Source organism: Oryctolagus cuniculus, chromosome 16 (genome assembly GCF_051225735.1).
Source record: "Oryctolagus cuniculus isolate XC-2025 breed Fujian yellow rabbit chromosome 16, ASM5122573v1, whole genome shotgun sequence".
Classification (NCBI taxonomy): domain Eukaryota; kingdom Metazoa; phylum Chordata; class Mammalia; order Lagomorpha; family Leporidae; genus Oryctolagus; species Oryctolagus cuniculus.
Window position 1 is genome coordinate 83,979,216 of NC_142882.1, and position 18,422 is coordinate 83,997,637.

At 46.3% G+C, this 18,422-nt stretch overlaps 1 protein-coding gene across 18 annotated transcripts in view; it reads right to left on the minus strand.

Annotated features, from left to right (window-relative positions):
* Positions 1-9,069, minus strand: part of ADAM22 (ADAM metallopeptidase domain 22) — a 247,049-nt gene extending 237,980 nt beyond the window's left edge. For 8 of the 18 annotated variants that reach the window (XM_070059853.2, XM_070059849.2, XM_070059850.2 and 5 more), the window contains exons 1-2: positions 8,730-9,067; positions 8,124-8,284 (exon numbers count right to left, since the gene is read on the minus strand). In XM_070059853.2, coding sequence (XP_069915954.1) covers positions 8,124-8,284; positions 8,730-8,805 — 237 coding nt within the window. In that variant the 5' untranslated portion in view covers positions 8,806-9,067. Of the gene's footprint in view, positions 1-8,123; positions 8,285-8,729 lie in introns of all 18 variants that reach the window. The other 10 variants (XM_089315839.1, XM_070059843.2, XM_089315837.1 and 7 more) reach the window with 3 other exon arrangements.
* Positions 9,070-18,422: the final 9,353 nt, after the last annotated feature.

The following is an 18,422-nucleotide window of genomic DNA, read 5'->3' on the forward strand; positions in this document are numbered from 1 at the left end:
CGAGGTCTCCCACATGGGTGTAGGGGTCCAAAACACTTGGACCATCTTCCACTGCATTCCCATGCCACTAGCACGGGGCTGGATAGGAAACAGAGCATTCAGGACTCAAACTGGCGCCCATATGGGCATCACAGCTGGCAGCCTTACCCACTCTACCACAATACTGGTCCTAATTACTTATCTCTTTTATTTGAATGATTTCACATTTTGGACTCTGATGCTACCAGCTCTGTGAAATCACAAATATATTTTCCACTTTTCTTTTGGAGAAGTATCTGTGACTATAAATCCCTATTTAGCACTTAATGTTTCTGTTTCCCAAACTTTAACCAGAAGAGAGCATATATAATTTTAGTGTTAACTGCTGAATACTAAAATCTTTGCTTTACAATGGAAAGAGTGTAAAAATCAATGTACCTACCCACAAACAGAACAGATGGCCTTCGAAAGTAGTTTCCACCTTTTAAATGCCAAATGTCTTTATATATTCCACATTCATTTTCAAGATGGTAAAAATCAAATGACCTTGCTGTGTTTTGTAACAACAACTTTCACTATTATACAACTTTAAAAATACACATATTTTTTCAAGCACTGTAAGAAATATATAGTTCCAATGGGATAAGTGTAAAAAATCTTTGACCCCAGTTCAAATATATCCAAACGTTTTGAATGCCTTCTAAAGAAGTGTTGGCGGTCCCCTACCATTGCAAGTTTGTGTAGTGGATATGCACACAGGCAGTGCAGTCAGGCAAAACTGACTGAATTTGAATCCCCTCTCAGCGACCTATCAGCTCTGTGATTTTACAGATGATGGCATTATCCATCATCGATGACTTTTGTGAGGAGGGAATGAGTTAATGTACAGAAAGCATACACAAGACTAATCAGCATGTAAAAGCTGACCATGTAAGTTGACATATGTTATAAATGTGCACTATAAATGTTTAGTGTACAATATATGGTGACACTACTTTAAGTATTTTTCTCTTTTCTTCATCTTTTCCTTTTTCCTTGCACTGTTTCCCTCAGTCTCCTCCTTTTCTTCTGCTCCTCCTCCCTCCCCACTTCTATCGGCATCTTCTTTCCCTTTGCGGCTTAACCGTGAGACTTAACAATAAACATGGCCCTATCTTAGCCCACCAGAGCCATGGTGACTGCAAAGGTTTGGGCTGGAAGAAAAAGCAAGTTCTTCTCCTTATGTTTCTAGGAGGGCTATGACTGTTAACAATGATGGCAGAACACTTGGCTTTCTTTTTCTTTTTTTTTTTTTTTATTTTTTTTATTTTTATTTTTGACAGGCAGAGTGGACAGTGAGAGAGAGAGACAGAGAGAGAAAGGTCTTCCTTTGCTGTTGGTTCACCCTCCAATGGCCGCCGCTGCAGCCGGCGCACCGCGCTGATCTGATGGCAGGAGCCAGGATCCAGGTGCTTTTCCTGGTCTCCCATGGGGTGCAGGGCCCAAGCACCTGGGCCATCCTCCACTGCACTCCCTGGCCATAGCAGAGAGCTGGCCTGGAAGAGGAGCAACTGGGACAGAATCCGGCGCCCCGACCGGGACTAGAACCCGGTGTGCCGGCGCCGCAAGGTGGAGGATTAGCCTATTGAGCCACGGCGCCGGCGAACACTTGGCTTTCTTTGAAACACAAGAAAGCAAATAAAACTAGGAACAATTTTTATCAATTTATAAGCTGTTAGAGTCAGGGTTTGCCATATGCAGCTGTAAAAAAATAAGGAAATATTAGTTCCTCTTGTGCACAGTAAAATCTTTAGGTAAAATTTCAAAGATATCTGCAAATATATACAAAATTATACCTGTATTTCTGTTTTGTTTGCTCTCATAGAATAAAAATAGAAAAATTCTTGAATTAGTTTTGATGACCTAGAGCTTCTCTCTAAGACTGTGAATCTACTTGGTTATGTAAATTTGAGAGTAGATTTAAGGAAACTCCCACGATTTTGAATTTTAATTTCTTTTTAACTATTTCATTGTAAGAGAAGAACACTAGTAGGAGAATAAAAGCACATGGCAAAATAGCTTCCTTCTATTTGTGGCAGAATAGAGCACTGTTTGGTAGCAAAACTTTATCAATAGCAAGCTACTAAGTTTAACAAGTGCACCTTTAAAAACAACATTTGTGCTATCCTTGCAAAGTATCTCCGAAGCTGTAATCCTAGGAGTGCTTTTCTGCCAGGGAATCAGTACTGCAGGCTACTGACTGGCAAGCTGACTCAGCTCCCAAGTGAAACAGCACAATTTTAAGTTCAGCTCTGCCACGTGTAGGAACGGTGTGTGACCATCTTCACAACAATGGAGCACACCCACTGCTGCCATCTTGCACCTGCCCCAGTCATTACTAGATATGTATTTTTGTAAATTTTTTAATTTGTTTATTTGAAAGGGGGGGAACATTCTTCCATTCACTGGTTCATAACAGCCATACATGGCTGCAACAGCCAAGGCTGGGACAGGATGAAGCCAGGGGCCAAGTACATCTTTTGGGTCTCCCATGTGGGTAGCAGGGGCTCCAGCACTTGGGCCATCTTCCTTTGCTTTCCCAGATGCATTAACAGGGCACTGGATTGGAAGTGGAGCAGCCAGGACTTGAACTGGAGCCCAAGTGGGATGCTGGCCCTGCAACAGCAGCTGAAGGCTCTGCACCGCAGCACCAGCCCCTCATTACTGGATATTAAAACAAAAATAAACTGTACAGCTATGAGTATGTCCTTGGCACGGACTGACTACATAAGCAACTACAACACTTTCAAAGGAAAGAGATAAAAGAAAAAAGTAACCCAACTATCCCTTGGCATCAAAAGATACCTGATAAGAAGCCATTCTGCTACTCATAAAGAAATAAAATCTTTGGATAAAAAACAAACTATTGACAATTTAGGAGGTGACCACACAACAAAATAAACCAGCAAATGACCTCTCTTTCATGCTATTGTAAATCTGTGATGCCCAACTGGACAAAGAACTAATCACTAATGTGCTTCATTTAAAAAAGAACAATTACATGATTATCAATACCAAACTCTGATAAGATTAGTACCTTATCCATAAAGGAAGCCAGTTCTTTTTAAATGGCCTGGGAAAGCTGTAGAGGATGGCCCAAGTCCTTGGGCCCCTGCACCCACGTGGGAGACCCAGAAGAGGCTCCTGGCTCCTGGCTTCGGATCGGCGCAGCTCTAACCCTTGAGGCCAGTGGGGGAGTAAACCATCAGATGGAAAACCTCTCTCTCTCTCTCTCTCTGCCTCTTCACTCTCTGTATAACTCTGACTTTCAAATAAAATAAATAAATCTTTTTTAAAAAATAAAAAAGCCCTGGCCTGAAGTGCCAGCATCCCATGTGGGTGCCGGTTCTAGTCCCAGCTGCTCCTCTTCCTATCCAGCTCTCTGCTATGGCCTGGGATAGCAAGAGAAGATGGCCCAAGTCCTTGGACCCCTGCACCCACATGGGAGACCCGAAGGAAGCTCCTAGCTTCGGATCAGCTCTGGCCATTGCGGCCATCTGGGGAGTGAACCAGCAGGTGGAAGATCTCTCTCTGTGTCTCTATCTCTCTCTGTAACTCTTTCAAATAAATAAAAATAAATCTTTAAAAAAAAAGTAAAGTATGCAGTCATATAACCAACCATGCACTAGAACATGGACTCATATCAACAGAATTACTATTTCACATCAGTCAAACTGTCAGCATTTAAATAGAACAAAAGCAAAAATTGCTTCCAAAATATAAGTTCCTAATTAGGGATGAAAATGGAAACAAGGGCACATTAAGATAACATTAAGGTGTTTCACACCATCATAGTTCTTGAGAGCTTTCTGAAACATTAACTAATGCACTACTGAGTCCCCTACCCTTGGTCAAGGGCGTGAGTTCTCCAGGTGGAAGTAATTCTTGAATTAGGTTAGATGACCTGAAAGATCTCTTCTCTTCTATGGGATTCCACTTAATTATGTAAATTTGAGTAATTTGTAAATTATTTCTGGAAGTGTTTAAATCTCTGGTTACTGCAGCACAATTTTACATTTGAGTGATGTCACATAATTTCTAAATACTACTCAAGCAGCCTGAGGGAGGTAGTGTTATTTAGCAGATTCACAGAGCACTTACTATACGCATACTATTTCTCTATGTGCTTTATAAATGTTAACTCACTTAAGGTGCGGTATATTCAGTATATTCAGTAACTGAGGCCTTTTGAAGCTTAATTATATTATAAACTGGCATTTACCAGTGAATTAAAGTGACCAATTACATTCACTCATTCTTTGAAATTAAAACTACTCATTTCTAAAAACCAGGACTGTCCCACAAGAACACGAATCTGACCAGACTGAAACATTTCTATCACCTCCAACACAGAGTTAGGAAGGTGGTTCTGCTCCTACCACCTGCTGGCCTGTTTGTCTCACTGCTCCCTTGAACCTTCACTACCCGCAATTAACAAAGACACAACCTGACTCCCATGGGCCGGTGCACTTGCTGTCCCCTTTGTAGGATATACCCACCCTCTTCCCTTCATGTAGCAAATTCCTAACACTCTGCAAACACAGCACCTCCCTCAGAAAGCACACCCAACCACTCCTCTGGGTTAAGGACTGGGCCTATTACCCGCAGAAAAGCACAGAGAAGGGCAAAGTATAACTGCTTATTCACTCATTTATCTCGCACTCAACTGTGGGCTGCTGGAAGGCTACAGCTATTTCTTTTCTCTTTAATCCCTAGAACCTTAAAATTAGTACACAGTAGGAGCTCAAGTAAATAAATCCTTTTAAATAAACAAATGAACATATAAACTTAATGAAGTCACAAGAAGTCAGCTTGACTTTATCCCTGAAATGGAAAAGGAGTTACTAAAAGTATCTATGGGTGCATAAGATGCCCTAAGTTGTACCTATTTGATTACCAAAGAAATAACAAAAGCCATAGAAAAGCAACTGAGGTTCTCTGGTTCAATGACAGAGCTCAGGGAAACTGTCAATGTCAAAAGTGCAAGCTCCTGGCTCCTGGCTCCTGGCTCCAGACCGGCGCAGCTCCAGCCGTTGCGGCCATCTGAGCAGCGAACAGCAAATGGAAGACCTCTCTCTCTGTCTCGACCTCTCTCTGTAACTCTTCCAAATAAATAAAATAAATCTTTAAAAAAAAAAAGTGCAAGAAAATTCAGTTTCCTAACTGTATGAAAAGTTGGCCTAAGTTAACTAGGACTTTACAACTCTAACTGCCGAATTCAGTGCTAGCCATCAGTGACTTCCAGATGTAGGTTATTTTTAAGAGCAGGGCAAAGGACAGGGGCTCCCCGGGTGGTGCAGACACTGAGATGCACAAGCGCACACCTCAGCACTTGCAGGCACTGAGATAATTTCCTGGAATGACGACTCTGGTGACAGGGCTGTGCCATTACTTTGACTTCTGACTTGATTGAATGATTCCTTCACGAGAGAGAGCATTCAGCCCAGCAGATAAGGAGCCCATGTCCCACTTCAGAGTGCCTGTGTTCAATTCCTGGCAGAGAGCAGGTGATGGTTCAAGTAACTGCATTCCTGCCACCAACCAAGGAGACCCGGACTGAGCTCCCAGCTCCTGGCATTGGACCTGGCTCAGTTTCAGGCATTACAGGCCCTTTGTGGGGTGATCTAGCAGATGGGAGGTGTGTCTGTCTGTCTGTCTCTCCACTCCTCTCCCACCGCTTCTCATATAAATAATCTATTCATGCTGTCTATCTAAACCCTACTAATCCATTTCACCTCACCAAAAGCCACCTTAACTGTGAGGTTCCATAGGAGACAGAAGCTCCATGGGACCAAGGTACCTTTTGCCCCAAGTGGAGAGGCCTGTCAACCAAAAAACTGCAGAAGCGGAAGTCCCTAAGGTGGGGGGAAACGGTGGACTGGCTCATCTCCCGAAGGCAGTGGTCTTTCACCAGCACAGAGACGGGCAGAGGGCACCGGCGCACACCCCAGCTGGAGGCTTTCTTTTCTGTATCTCTCCTCCCTTCTCTCCTTCCCTTCCTTTCCCTTGCTTAAAACACTGCCTGTATCAGCAAAACCCAGACTTGGGAAACTACAGGAGAAAAAAGTCATGGCTTCAATGAGTAAACTGCAGGGATAAAAACATAAATAAGTGCTGGAAACTATAAATTAAAAGATTTAAAACTAAAACAACAGGAGTGGGCATTTGGAAGAGCAGTTAAGATGCTGCTTGAGATACCTGCATCCTATTTCAGATTCAAGTCCCAGATCCTCTGCTTCCAATAAAACTTCCTGCTAATGCACATATATACAAATAACACACACACACACACACACACATTACTTGTAAGGCAATTGGAAGTTTGAAAAGACTTGAAAATTCTTAAATTTCAAAAATATAACATGGTCACATTTTCAAAAGAACCCTTACCCCATTGAAATTTTTAATGAATAAAAGGATATGGGCTGGCGCCGCGGCTCACTAGGCTAATCCTCCACCTAGCGGCGCCGGCACACCGGGTTCTAGTCCCGGTCGGGGTGCCGGATTCTGTCCTGGTTGCCCCTCTTCCAGGCCAGCCCTCTGCTGTGGCCAGGGAGTGCAGTGGAGGATGGCCCAGGTGCTTGGGCCCTGCACCCCATGGGAGACCAGGAAAAGCACCTGGCTCCTGGCTCCTGCCATCGGATCAGCGCGGTGCGCCGGCCGCAGCGCGCCGGCCGCGGCGGCCATTGGAGGGTGAACCAACGGCAAAGGAAGACCTTTCTCTCTGTCTCTCTCTCTCACTGTCCACTCTGCCTGTCAAAAAATAAAAAAATAAATTAAAAAATTTTAAAAAAAAAAAGGATATGAGTTGCTTGAGAATAATCCAGGAAGGGGAAGAAAATAAGTAAGGGTATAGATAAGGCAAGCTTGGTCATGAGCTGCTAATTGCTGTTATATTTTTGTTTCTTACATTATTCTATTTTTTATGTGCTTCAAGTATTTTATGATCAAAGGTCGCAAAAGGGTATGAGAATATTCCCCCTACGCAGATGAAAAGTCAGACAGGGAAACTGTGTCCCTCTGACTGTTCAATTTTCACATGGAAACAAATCAAAATGGAAAAGGAAAAGAGGCATTTACCAAACATTAGTTCAAATAATAAAATCTTTCATTGAAGGCGTGGTATATTAAATGTTCTCCTTAGTAATCTAACTTTGGTGTATATTACAGTGTCCCTTAAATCATATTTTACACACACATTTATAAATTCATAAACTAGCACATCATCATTATAAACTTAATTTGGTGGAATATATGTACACTTGTGAAATTGCTCAGCTTGTCTTTGCTTCACTGAAGTTAACAACTACACGAACAAGTTCTGTCTTAATAGGTTACACCTGAGTAGGTGCACGGCCCTTCAGGTCGATGCGTATAAACACACACACACACACACACACACACAAAATGCTTATAGAACCCCCCCCCCAAAAGGCTTCCTGAAATGAGCCAGTAAATTCAAAATAACTGCCAGGAATATCTGTGCGTGAGTGAAACTGAACCACATCCAGGTGCAACGACAGAGTTTTCCAAACACAACTGATCAACGCTCCATAAACACAGCCCCAACGACACCAAGAGGAGAGCCGGGAGAGAGCAGCCCTGTTCTGGAGAGGCAGAGGTGGCCGGCACATCCCTGGCGTCCGCAATCTGGGCCCGCTGAGAACCCTGAAGTTGCGAAGGTTCGGAGAGTCTGGGTTTCCCTGCAGTGTCTCTAGCCTTATTTTTTTTTTTCCTCCAATTTTTTCTGCAGCACCAATCTTGGGCTAAACCACTTACAAAGTCTTCTCTTTGAGGGTTCAAGCAAGAATGATGATGCAAACTCTGCCCTGCTCCTCCTCCTCCTCCTCCTCCCCCCTCCCACGCACGGCTTTGGCTCCACAGCAGGCACCGGGTCCCTGCTCCTGCGCTCGTCCCCCTGCCCCGAAGCCCTCGGCCTGCGGTTCTCCGCGCGCCTCCCGGGTTCCCCTTTTCGCTTCCTCTCGCCCCGGGAGCGCCGGGCCCGCTCCCTTCACCCGAGGCACCGCGTCTCCAGGGCAACGGAGAGCACACGCGGGGTCGCGCGGCCGCGCGAGGACCGCCCCGCCCCGCGCCGCGCCGCTCACCTGCCGGCCGCCGGGGTGGCCCCGCACCCGCGTGTCCAGCTCGTCGTGGCGAGTTTCGTCCCCGCCGCCCGCGCGGTAGACGAGGCGCAGGGGCACGGTGCTCTGGCGCTCCAGGAAGCGGTTTTCCTTCCTCCTCTCCAGCCCCGCCAGCGAGGCGTCCCCTGCACGCAGGAACGGGTGGGCAGGGAGAAAAGGCGAAAATCCTGACCCCGGCCCGCACTGCAACATCCCGCGGTCCCGGTCTCCCCTCCCCACCGCGAGAACCCCAGCGCCCCCTCCTCGCCCGGGGACCCCAGCCCGGAGCCTTGGACCAGCATCCAGGCTCGGGGCCCAGAGCAGAGCAGCCCTTTCCCACCCTTCCCACGCCTCCTCTTCCCAAGAAAAACCCACATTTGACCGAAGGCTGCCGAAGCATCCGCGCACCCCCACACATTTATTTATTTTTTTATTTTTTGCTCCACTTCTCGTCACCATTCCCAATTTAAAATCATCATCACCATCACCATCATCTCCCCGCGCACTTGGGCAATGGGGATGCTCCCTTCGAAACGCGCCCGGGGGACTCCACGAAGATGCCCCGGAGCCTGGGGCGAGTGGCGAACTTACCTGCCCGGCCGCAGCGCGCCACGGGGCAGGTCCCCAGGGCGCAGAGCAGCAAGAAGGGCACCGCCGCCGCCCGCATGGTGCTGCCGCCAGCCCGCCTCGCCCGACGCGCGCCGCTGCTCACGCCCGGGGCGCCGAGGCCGCCCGCCCGGGTCGGCTGCCCCCGGCCGCGCTGCAGCCTGCGCCGCGCCGCTGCCTTAGTGCTGCATTGTAAGCCAGCGACTGCTGCATTGGGCGGGTGGCGGTAGCTAAGTGGCTTCTGGCGCCTCCCACCTCATCGCCTGGCTCCGGCCCAGACGGGCGACGAGCGCAAGGCGGGGAGCGAGCGAGCGAGCGGCGAGCGCACGGCGCTCTCGGCCCCCGAGCGCGCGCGCACACACGGCCAGGGGCGCCCGCCGGGAAATGTAGTCCTGGCTCCGCGTGCCGCTCGTGCGCGCCGCGGCCTCGAGAGCGCGAGGCCCTCGGCCGCCGGCGGACGGACGCGACGGAGGAGCGGGCAGAGGAGCGCGCGCGGCGGACGGGCGGGTGGGCGGGGAGGCCTATGTGGCCCGGGGCAGTGTCGGACGCGCCATGCGCGCGGCGGGAATTCATCCTCACCGAGCGCCAGACTGCACCGGTCCCCGGACTGGAATCCTCAGGGCGCCTCGCCCTCCTGAGTACGCGTGGACACAAGTGCACGGAGGGCACCTGCCCTCGGACACAGTGCCGCGTACCCAGCGTCCTGGTGATGCGCAGTGCGGGGAGCCAAGGAGGGCGCGCTGGGGAAAGTCTACACGAGGCCGAATCTCCCTTCTCTTCACCCCTGCCTACTTCAGACCTCTATTTGAAAACCGAACATGAGGAGATTTACTATTTTTTTTCCCCTGCTTATTCCAGTTTCTGCTGGTTCCAAATGTTAGAAATAGAGAGAGAGCTCTTCATCCACAGATTTACTCCCCAATTGCTCGCAGCCAGGAAGTCTGATGTGGGTGCCCCACGTGCGTGGCAGGGGCTCCAGTAATGGGCATTAGCAGGACGGTCTGGGCATTAGCAGGCTCACAAGCCAAGTAGCAGAGACCCTCGTTCGGCTGTGGAATGTGGTGTCCCCCGCAGAGGCTCAGCATGCTGCACCCTGCCACCTGCAGCCCCACCCCATGTTAGACACCTTGAGGATGAAGCAATAAGAACGTTGTCAACACAATTAACAGTTAGTTGCACAGTATTGTTTTTCAGAGTTCACATACTCCTATGGTCATATGATCTTAAGGTCAACAATTTGGTAAGAATTATTATTTCCTTTTTTTTTTTAAGGCAGAGCTCCCATGGGCTGAGTCACTCTCCAGTCACTCTCCTGCAGTGGTCAGGGTGGACGAGCAGGAAGCTGGGAGCAGGTGACTCAGTACAGGACCCACCTTGGCTGACGGGGACCCATCCACTAGAGATCACCTGCTGCCTCCCAGGGTGTGCCTTAGCAGGAAGCTAGAATGGGAATGGAGTCAGGACTCACACTCAGGCCCTGCACCATGGAATGCAGGCTTCTATACTGATGTGCCAAACATCAGCCCCTCTACCCACATTAGGCGCGAGAAAATTAAGTGCCTTCCTTGGCCACATGTGATTACTTAAATTTAAATTAATTCAAATTAAATAAAAGTGAAAGTTGAGAGCCTCAGACACAATACACTCTACTGTATTGGCATAGATATTGAACATTGCCATCGCTGAAGAGATTTCTACTGGATGACACCGACTTCCAGAATTAACCGGTGTGTGAACTGACGGGTCCCAGGGTCCCAGGCCGGGTCATGAAGCACATTGGGATCTGGATTTCCCACTTTCAAGTCTGAGCTTTTTCCACGTTTCCCTGTTTGAAACCTGTGTTTTTGGAACCCTCTCCTGGGTCCTGGGTCTACATGATGTTCTCTGGAACATCATCTTTAACTCCCTGCCCCATGTGACAAACCTGGAAAAGTGCTGGACACACCACTGTCTGAAGAGCGGAGCTATCCGCCTGAGCTCCCCCCACTCCTCCCAGGCTGTCTGCCCCCAACTCAGCAGCTGAGCCTGAGTCCAGCCTCAGCCCAGACCCCTTCCAGCTCACACCGCAATCTCGAAGGACCTTTAGATCTACCCAGCTCCATCTCCACAGCCCAGCGTTAGGTCAGACCGCCAAGCTTCTTCCCTCTGCTTTGTACTGTATACGCCACGAGCCTGTAAGGGAGGGGGCTCTCTCTCTGCTGTGCGTTCGCCTGGGAGTGAGCCCTTCCCAGGTTTTATTATTCTGAATAAACCCGATACGGCTGTGTCTTCATGCTCGGTCTCCTCTTTCCTGTTTTGTGGCCAGTGTTGCAGGGTAGTAGGTTAACCTGCTGTTTTCGATGCTGACATCCCACATCAGAGAGCCAGTTAGAGTCCCAGCTACTCTGCGTCAGATCCAGCCTCCTGCTAATGTCTGGGAAGCAGCAGATGATGGCTCAGTACCTGAGTTCCTCCTACCCTACCCACATGGGAGACCCAAAGTTCCTGGCTTCATTCTGGCTCAGCCCCAACTGTTGCAGACATTTGGGGAGGGAACCAACAGATGGAAGATCTCTCTCTGTGTGTGTGCATTTCTCTCTATAACTCTTTCTTTTTTTTTTTTTTTTTTTTTTTTTTTTTTTTTTTTTTTTTTGACAGGCAGAGTGGATAGTGAGAGAGAGAGACAGAGGAGACAGAGAGAAAGGTCTTCCTTTGCCGTTGGTTCACCCTCCAATGGCCGCCGCTGCAGCCGGCGCACCGCGCTGATCCGATGGCAGGAGCCAGGATCCAGGTGCTTTTCCTGGTCTCCCATGGGGTGCAGTCTATAACTCTTTCAAGTAAATACATCTTTAAAAGGGCTTGTTTTCAGGGTTGCTATAATGAAAATATTACAGACTTTAAATAACAGACTAATACTATAGACCTTAAATAACAAACATGTGTTTCTCCCGGGTGGAGGTTGGGAAGTTCAAGATCAAGGCTCTGGCAGATCTGGTGTGCGGTGAAGGCCATTTACTGGCTTGTGGGCAGCAGCCTTCTCACCGAATCCTCCAAGGCCCAGACTTAGAGACACTGATCCCACCCTGGTGGTCCCACCCTTTCCACCTCATTATCTCCCAAAGGGCCCACCTCCAAATAGCATCACATTAGTGTTTCCACGTACGAATTTGAGGAGACACATACGTTCAGTCCTTACTTGTCAGATTTGTAAATCCGAATTGTGAAATACTTGACATATTTGAGAAAACAAGTAATGAATTACAGATTGCTTTTTCATTAGTCACGTTCACAGTGTTTAATGTTTGGGAAATTTACTCTGCCAAATTTGTTAGTTGAATATTAATCAATGAACAAGCAAAAACAATCGTATTTTACAAAAAACAATAAGATCAGAAGTTGAGCCTAAAAGCTTAAGGAAAGCAATATTTTTAGTTTTATGAGTTACTGATGAAACAACATAATGGTGAGTGTTGCTTTTGTGGATTAGTACCTGCCTCGGGCAGAAGCTCGCGGCTTGGGGAAGGGACTGACACAACCACGGACGTTACATGTGCTGTGTGCATGGAGCACGTGGTGGGGGAACTGTAGCAACTGCCCCATCACCTCCACGGTCCCCAGAAAAAGGTAAAGACAGCCTTTGAGGCACCAGAGCAAGCCACTCCGCCCAGCACCAAGGCCCCTGGCCGCCCCACTTCCTTCCATATTGCAGCACAAGGGCAATAGGAAGTCTTTCTGACATGGCTCGCAATGTGCCTTAAAGGACAGGAGATATCCTAACATGGGATCATGGCACGCATTTCCTGAAAATCATGAAACTATGGTGAATTTGAAGGCATTTATGGAATGTAAATGATACAAGGTCTTTAAAAGGTGCTCTAAAAATGCGATTTCATGAGAGACTAAGGCCCCCGGTGTGAGAAGGGCAAGCTCACAGCTAACTAACCCTGTGTCTCTGAAACTACTATGGAAAAGTGGTGTTGAATGGAGCAAGGGATGGAAGACTGGTGTCAGGAAAGATGAACAGTTTCCCCCTGCCAACTGAAAGTCAGCTGTCATTGCTAACTGAGGGATTCCCCTTTAACATGCATGAGTTAACCTTTTTATTTTTACAGATGAAAGCTTGATCCTTCTGAGATGAGTCTGCGACTTCAGAATCCTGTAATTTCTTCAAATATATTGTCAGCTAAATGAATTTTTAAATATTTCAATGGCAAGATGTTGGTAATTGTAAAGTCTAGGTGGGCCAGCGCCGCAGCTCACTAGGCGAATGCGGCGCCGGCACCCCAGGTTCTAGTCCTGGTTGCCCCTCTTCCTGTCCAGCTCTCTGCTGTGGCCCGGGAAGGCAGTGGAGGATGGCCCAAGTGCTTGGGCCCTGTACCCGCGTGGGAGACGAGGAGGAAGCATCTGGCTCCTGGCTTCAGATAGGTGCAGCGCGCCGGCCATGGCAACCATTTGGGGGGTGAACCAACAGAAAGAAGACCTTTCTCTAACTCTACCTGTCCAAAAAAAAAGTCTAGGTGAAGGCTACATGAGCATTTATGTTACTCTATTTTTATGTATTTAATATATTTTACTGAAAAGTTTGAAACATGTTTATGCACCTTGCTAACTCGAATAAGTTTGTAAAGAGAAATTATTTGAAAATTAAGTTTTTATTGTTTAAAAAATTTTTTTAACTTTAAAAATTTTATTTGAAATATGAATATTCTGGCCAGAAAAAAAGTACATCTAAGTTTGTATAAAAATTAAATATATATAGCTTTTATGGCTTCTAAAACAAAAAATGTTAGTAACAATTTTAAAATATAATCTTGTACATAAAAGAGAAATTTTAGCTTCTATGTTGCCAAGATTTAGCAGGAACTTTTGAATATACTAAAATGTAGTAATGGTTAGATACTGAAATTTTTTTAATGGAAATATACATTTTTTGTAGGATGTGAATGAAGGGGATCAGAAAATAGTCTCTCAAATCTGTTTAAGTAGTAGCCATCTGGCAACATCTTACCTATTTCATCCATATCTATATCCATGTCTATACAATTGGATCAATAACAGAATGATATCTAGAAAACTCTCCAAAATACTTGGAGATTAAGCAACATACTTATAATTAACACATGGGACAAAAAGAAATCTTAAGAGTAATTTTTAAGTATTTTGAAATAAATGAAAGTACAACTTACCAGAATTCTGGAAATGCAGCAAAAGTGGTGCTTAGAGGGAAATGTATATAGCATTGAGTATGTATATTAGAAAACAAGATAAAAGCCACTGTAATCCAAAAGCTGTACTTTGGAAATTTATATTTATTAAATAGAAGTTAAAAAAAAAACAAGAAATATTTAAAATCAATAACCTAAGCATCTGCTTTAGGAAATTAGAAAAAGAATGGCAAACTAAATCCTAAGAAAGAAAAATACAACAAAACCAGAGCAGAAATTAATGAAATTGAAATCAGGAAATTAACAGCGAAAAGGCAACAAAACCAAAACCTAATTATTTGAAAAGATCAGTAAAATTCATAAACCTCTAGCCAGGTAATAAGGGGGGGGGGAGGGGAAGAGAGGAAGGAAGAAAACGATTAACACCAGAAATGAAAGAGATCCTAACGCTACTGATCCCATGGACATTAAAGATGACAGGGGCTGACATGTGAACTAATGTTTAAGATGCTGGCATCCTATTATCACAGTGTTTGGGTTCCAGTTACAGTTCTGCTCCAGATTCCAGCTTCCTGCTAATGTGCACCCTGGGAGGCAGCAGGTGATGGCTCAAGTAATTGGGTCCTTGCCACCCATGTGGAAAACCTGGATTGTACTTCCAGCTCCCAAATTTTGGCCTAGCCCCGCCCCATCCATTGCAGATGTTTATTGCAGGAAAGGGAGGGGAACTTGCATAGGGGACATCTCTCTGTCTCACTGCTCCCCCACCTCTCACATAAGTGATCAAATAAAAGCTTTTTAAAAAGATAATAGAATATTATAGATACTATTATGCCCTAAAATTTGTTAACCTAGAAGAGCTAATTTCTTTGAAAAGCACAATATACCAAAGCTCAAACAAAGAGAAACAGATAATCTAAATAGGCTTGTGTCTATTAAAAAAATGAATCTGTAATTAAGTCTTTCAAAACAGAAAGCACCAGGCCCAGATAGGTTTACTTGTGAATTCTATTAAACTTTTAAGGAAAATATTATAACAATCCTCTGCAGTCTCTACCAGAAAATAGAAGCATTTAGAAATATTACCTAGCTCATTCTTGAAGCCAACATCACCCTAACACCAAAATTACAGACATAAGAAATGGGGTGGAAGAGGAAGGGTATTTGGCATAACAATTGATAAGTGGTGGTTACTCTCCTTTGTGTGCCATGGACTATGGTAGGTCAAGGCCATTCCAGAACGAGGTTCCTAACAGCAGTGAGGTTAAGACTCGAAACTATAAAGATTAGGTGGTAGAGCAGGTGCTGTGACAGAGGTCGCTACTTGGGATTCCGCTCTCATACCAGAAGGTTGGTTTGAGTCCCAGATATGTATCACTTGCCTTCCAGATAACCAACCAGGTGGTGCCACTGTTTTTAAAGATTTATTCATTTGAAAGACAGCGTTACAGGAGAGAGAAAGACTGAGAGATCTAGATCTTCTATCTACTGGTTCACTCCCCAAACAGCTGCAACAGCCGGTGCTGGGCCAGGCTGAAGCCAGGAACCAAGAACTTAATTTAGATCTCCCATGTGGGTGCAGGAGCCCAAGTACTTGGGCCATCCTCCACTGCTTTTACAAGTGGCAGCTTAAACCCCTAACCACAATGCTGGCACCCAGGTGGTACAATTTTACTATCAAAAGCCATGTGGACATAATTATTATAATAGGTGGTCACAGTGAAGAGGCATCCAGAGGAGACTTGATCCTCAGAGAGTTAAGAGTTTGTTAGTAGATCTTGGGCCGGCGCCGCGGCTCACTAGGCTAATCCTCCGCCTAGCGGCGCCGGCACACCGGGTTCTAGTCCCGGTCGGGGCGCCGGATTCTGTCCCGGTTGCCCCTCTTCCAGGCCAGCCCTCTGCTGTGGCCCGGGAGTGCAGTGGAGGATGGCCCAGGTGCTTGGGCCCTGCACCCCATGGGAGACCAGGAAAAGCACCTGGCTCCTGGCTCCTGCCATCGGATCAGCGCGGTGCGCCGGCCGCAGCGCGCTGGCCGCGGCGGCCATTGGAGGGTGAACCAACGGCAAAGGAAGACCTTTCTCTCTGTCTCTCTCTCTCACTGTCCACTCTGCCTGTCAAAAAAAAAAAAAAAAAAAAGTTTGTTAGTAGATCTTGGCACCTGCAGGAGCAAAATACATCGGCAGCCAATAAAAGAATCACTTAGTATGTATCCTGAAAACAAATCAACTTCAGAAGGCTGGGACAACTGATCTATTGCTGTTTCTAGACTTGTCAATTTTTCAACACAGAAATTGACTGGAGAAAATACTATGTCCCCAGCAGAAGGATCTTGTCACATATTTGAAGTACACATGTAAATTATCCCCTAATCCTTCTCCTAAGATACCTACCTCCATTTTTTTTTTTGGCTGGGGAAATTTTTGTTGGACAGAGGATCTGAATTGATATTGATACCTTGGACCCAAAGCACCTATCATAGTGGGGGGTAAATGGGATCCATGTAATAAATGGAGTCCTGGCCAAGGTGAAGATGTCATTTGCTTAGGCCCTGAATGTATTATTAGAAGAGAAAAACCTGTTATTTAACATCACCCTCTACATTGTGTCCACTGTTGTAGTGGAAAAGACTAAGTAGGAATTTCTGAAACTGCCTCTACCCCTCAGCAAAAATAAATCAAAAACAATATCTTAACCAGGGGTGATGGTGGTGATGGTGAAGGAAATCATCACCACCATTAAGCATCTAAGTCACATAGCTGGTTCTCATCATATTCGTATGAATCATCATAAAGGAATTACACCATTCCAAACTGCACCAGGTGGACCTAAAATTGAAGTCGCAGTGCTACACATGGTATCATTTCTATTGCAAATAAAGACAGCATTAGTGGCATCGTATGCATCCACTGATTAAGCAGACATCATTTTTCATCTGTATCAGAAAAATGAAGTTTGCATTCCCAGGGAAACATTACAGTGTACATTTATTTTTTTTCTTCTAAAGAGTACTTGAAAGGCAGAGCTACAGAGAGGTCTTCCATCCGCTGGTTCACTCTCCAGGTGGTCACAACGGACAGAGCTGTGCTGATCCAAAGGCAGCAGCCAGGAGCTTCCTCTGGGTCTCCCATGCAGGTGGAGAGGCCCAAGCACTCGGGCCATCTTCTACTGCTCTCCCAAGGCCATAGCAGAGAACTGGATTGGAAGTAAGGCAGCCAGAACTTGAACCGGCACCCATATGGGATGCCGGAACTACAGGCAGTGGCTCTGGTCCCCATTTATAGTTTTAAACTTTGTTTTGATTTGTTATAATTAGAGAGATCTGGGCTAACTGAATACCATGGATAATATCACATTAATCCAATGTATTGCTGATAGAGTATTTGTTGGACCAGACAAGCAAGAAGTTGCTAGCATGTTGGACACTTTGGTAAGACCCACGTCCTCCAGAGGGTGAGATGCTCGGGGACTGCTATCCCTGCAAGTTTTAAAGCTCCAGTGATTAGAGGCATGCCAGGATATTCTATTCCAAAGCAAAGACAAATTATTGCCTATTGGCCTCACAAACAGGAAGAAAACACAATACCACATAGCTCTCCTCAATTATGGACGCAACTAGTTAAAACTGGGAAACACTGGAACCCAGTGGCAGGAAAGGCTTCCAGTTGGGACTGAAGCCCCGAAGAAGAAAAGCGCTTTACAGAAAAAGGACCAGGAAGATGTAAAGGTTCTAGAGGGTTTGTGATAGGAAAAAGTGCTGTGAAGAGTTCCAGCAACTCCAGTAGGGAAATCTCAGCCCAGGCCCTGCAGGGTACAGAGTAAGGCCAAGCCATCTTCAGTGAAATCACACACTTTCTGAAAAGTCTGTTGTATGAGGTGATGATGTATAAAACATGGAACACCTGACTGTGGACAAAACTCACCATGTCACCATAACTGCCAGTCCTGAGCTGCGGTTTTATAAGACTTAATACTGGACAGGGGGAAGCAACAATCCACTGTACGATGGGATCAGTTTTCAGGGCTGAGCAAGAATGAGACCCAAGAGGCTCATGGAAGTTTCAATAGGCATCCCAGGACCACAGGTCATCCCTCACCATAACACTAATGCCTCTCCTTCAGGTCACATCTGCTGCTGCCAGACGTCTCTCAAGACCAGAAGAAAAAGGAGGAAAAACTCAAACTTAGTTGGATTGTTTCTGCGGATTCTCTACTCAGGTGAGACACTGAAAGCCAGCCACAGGGAAAACCCTCACAACGGACAGAGCTGCAGCTGGTACACCTGCTCACTGCCCTGTGAAGAAGTGCCCTGAGTGGATTTCTGCGGCAGCAACACACACCGGACCGGCTGTTAAGGGACCTAATAAGAGAAAGCTTAGAAGACTGAGTGTAAGGGATGGAGTCAAGCGGGTATGAAGTGTGGGCATCTCCTTATTGCATGATAAGGCCACTCTGACGCTGCACAATGAACACATGAGCAAAAGTGGCTGCAGTGAGCAGGGGTGAAGGCTATTTATGGATTTGACAGCGTTGGTTA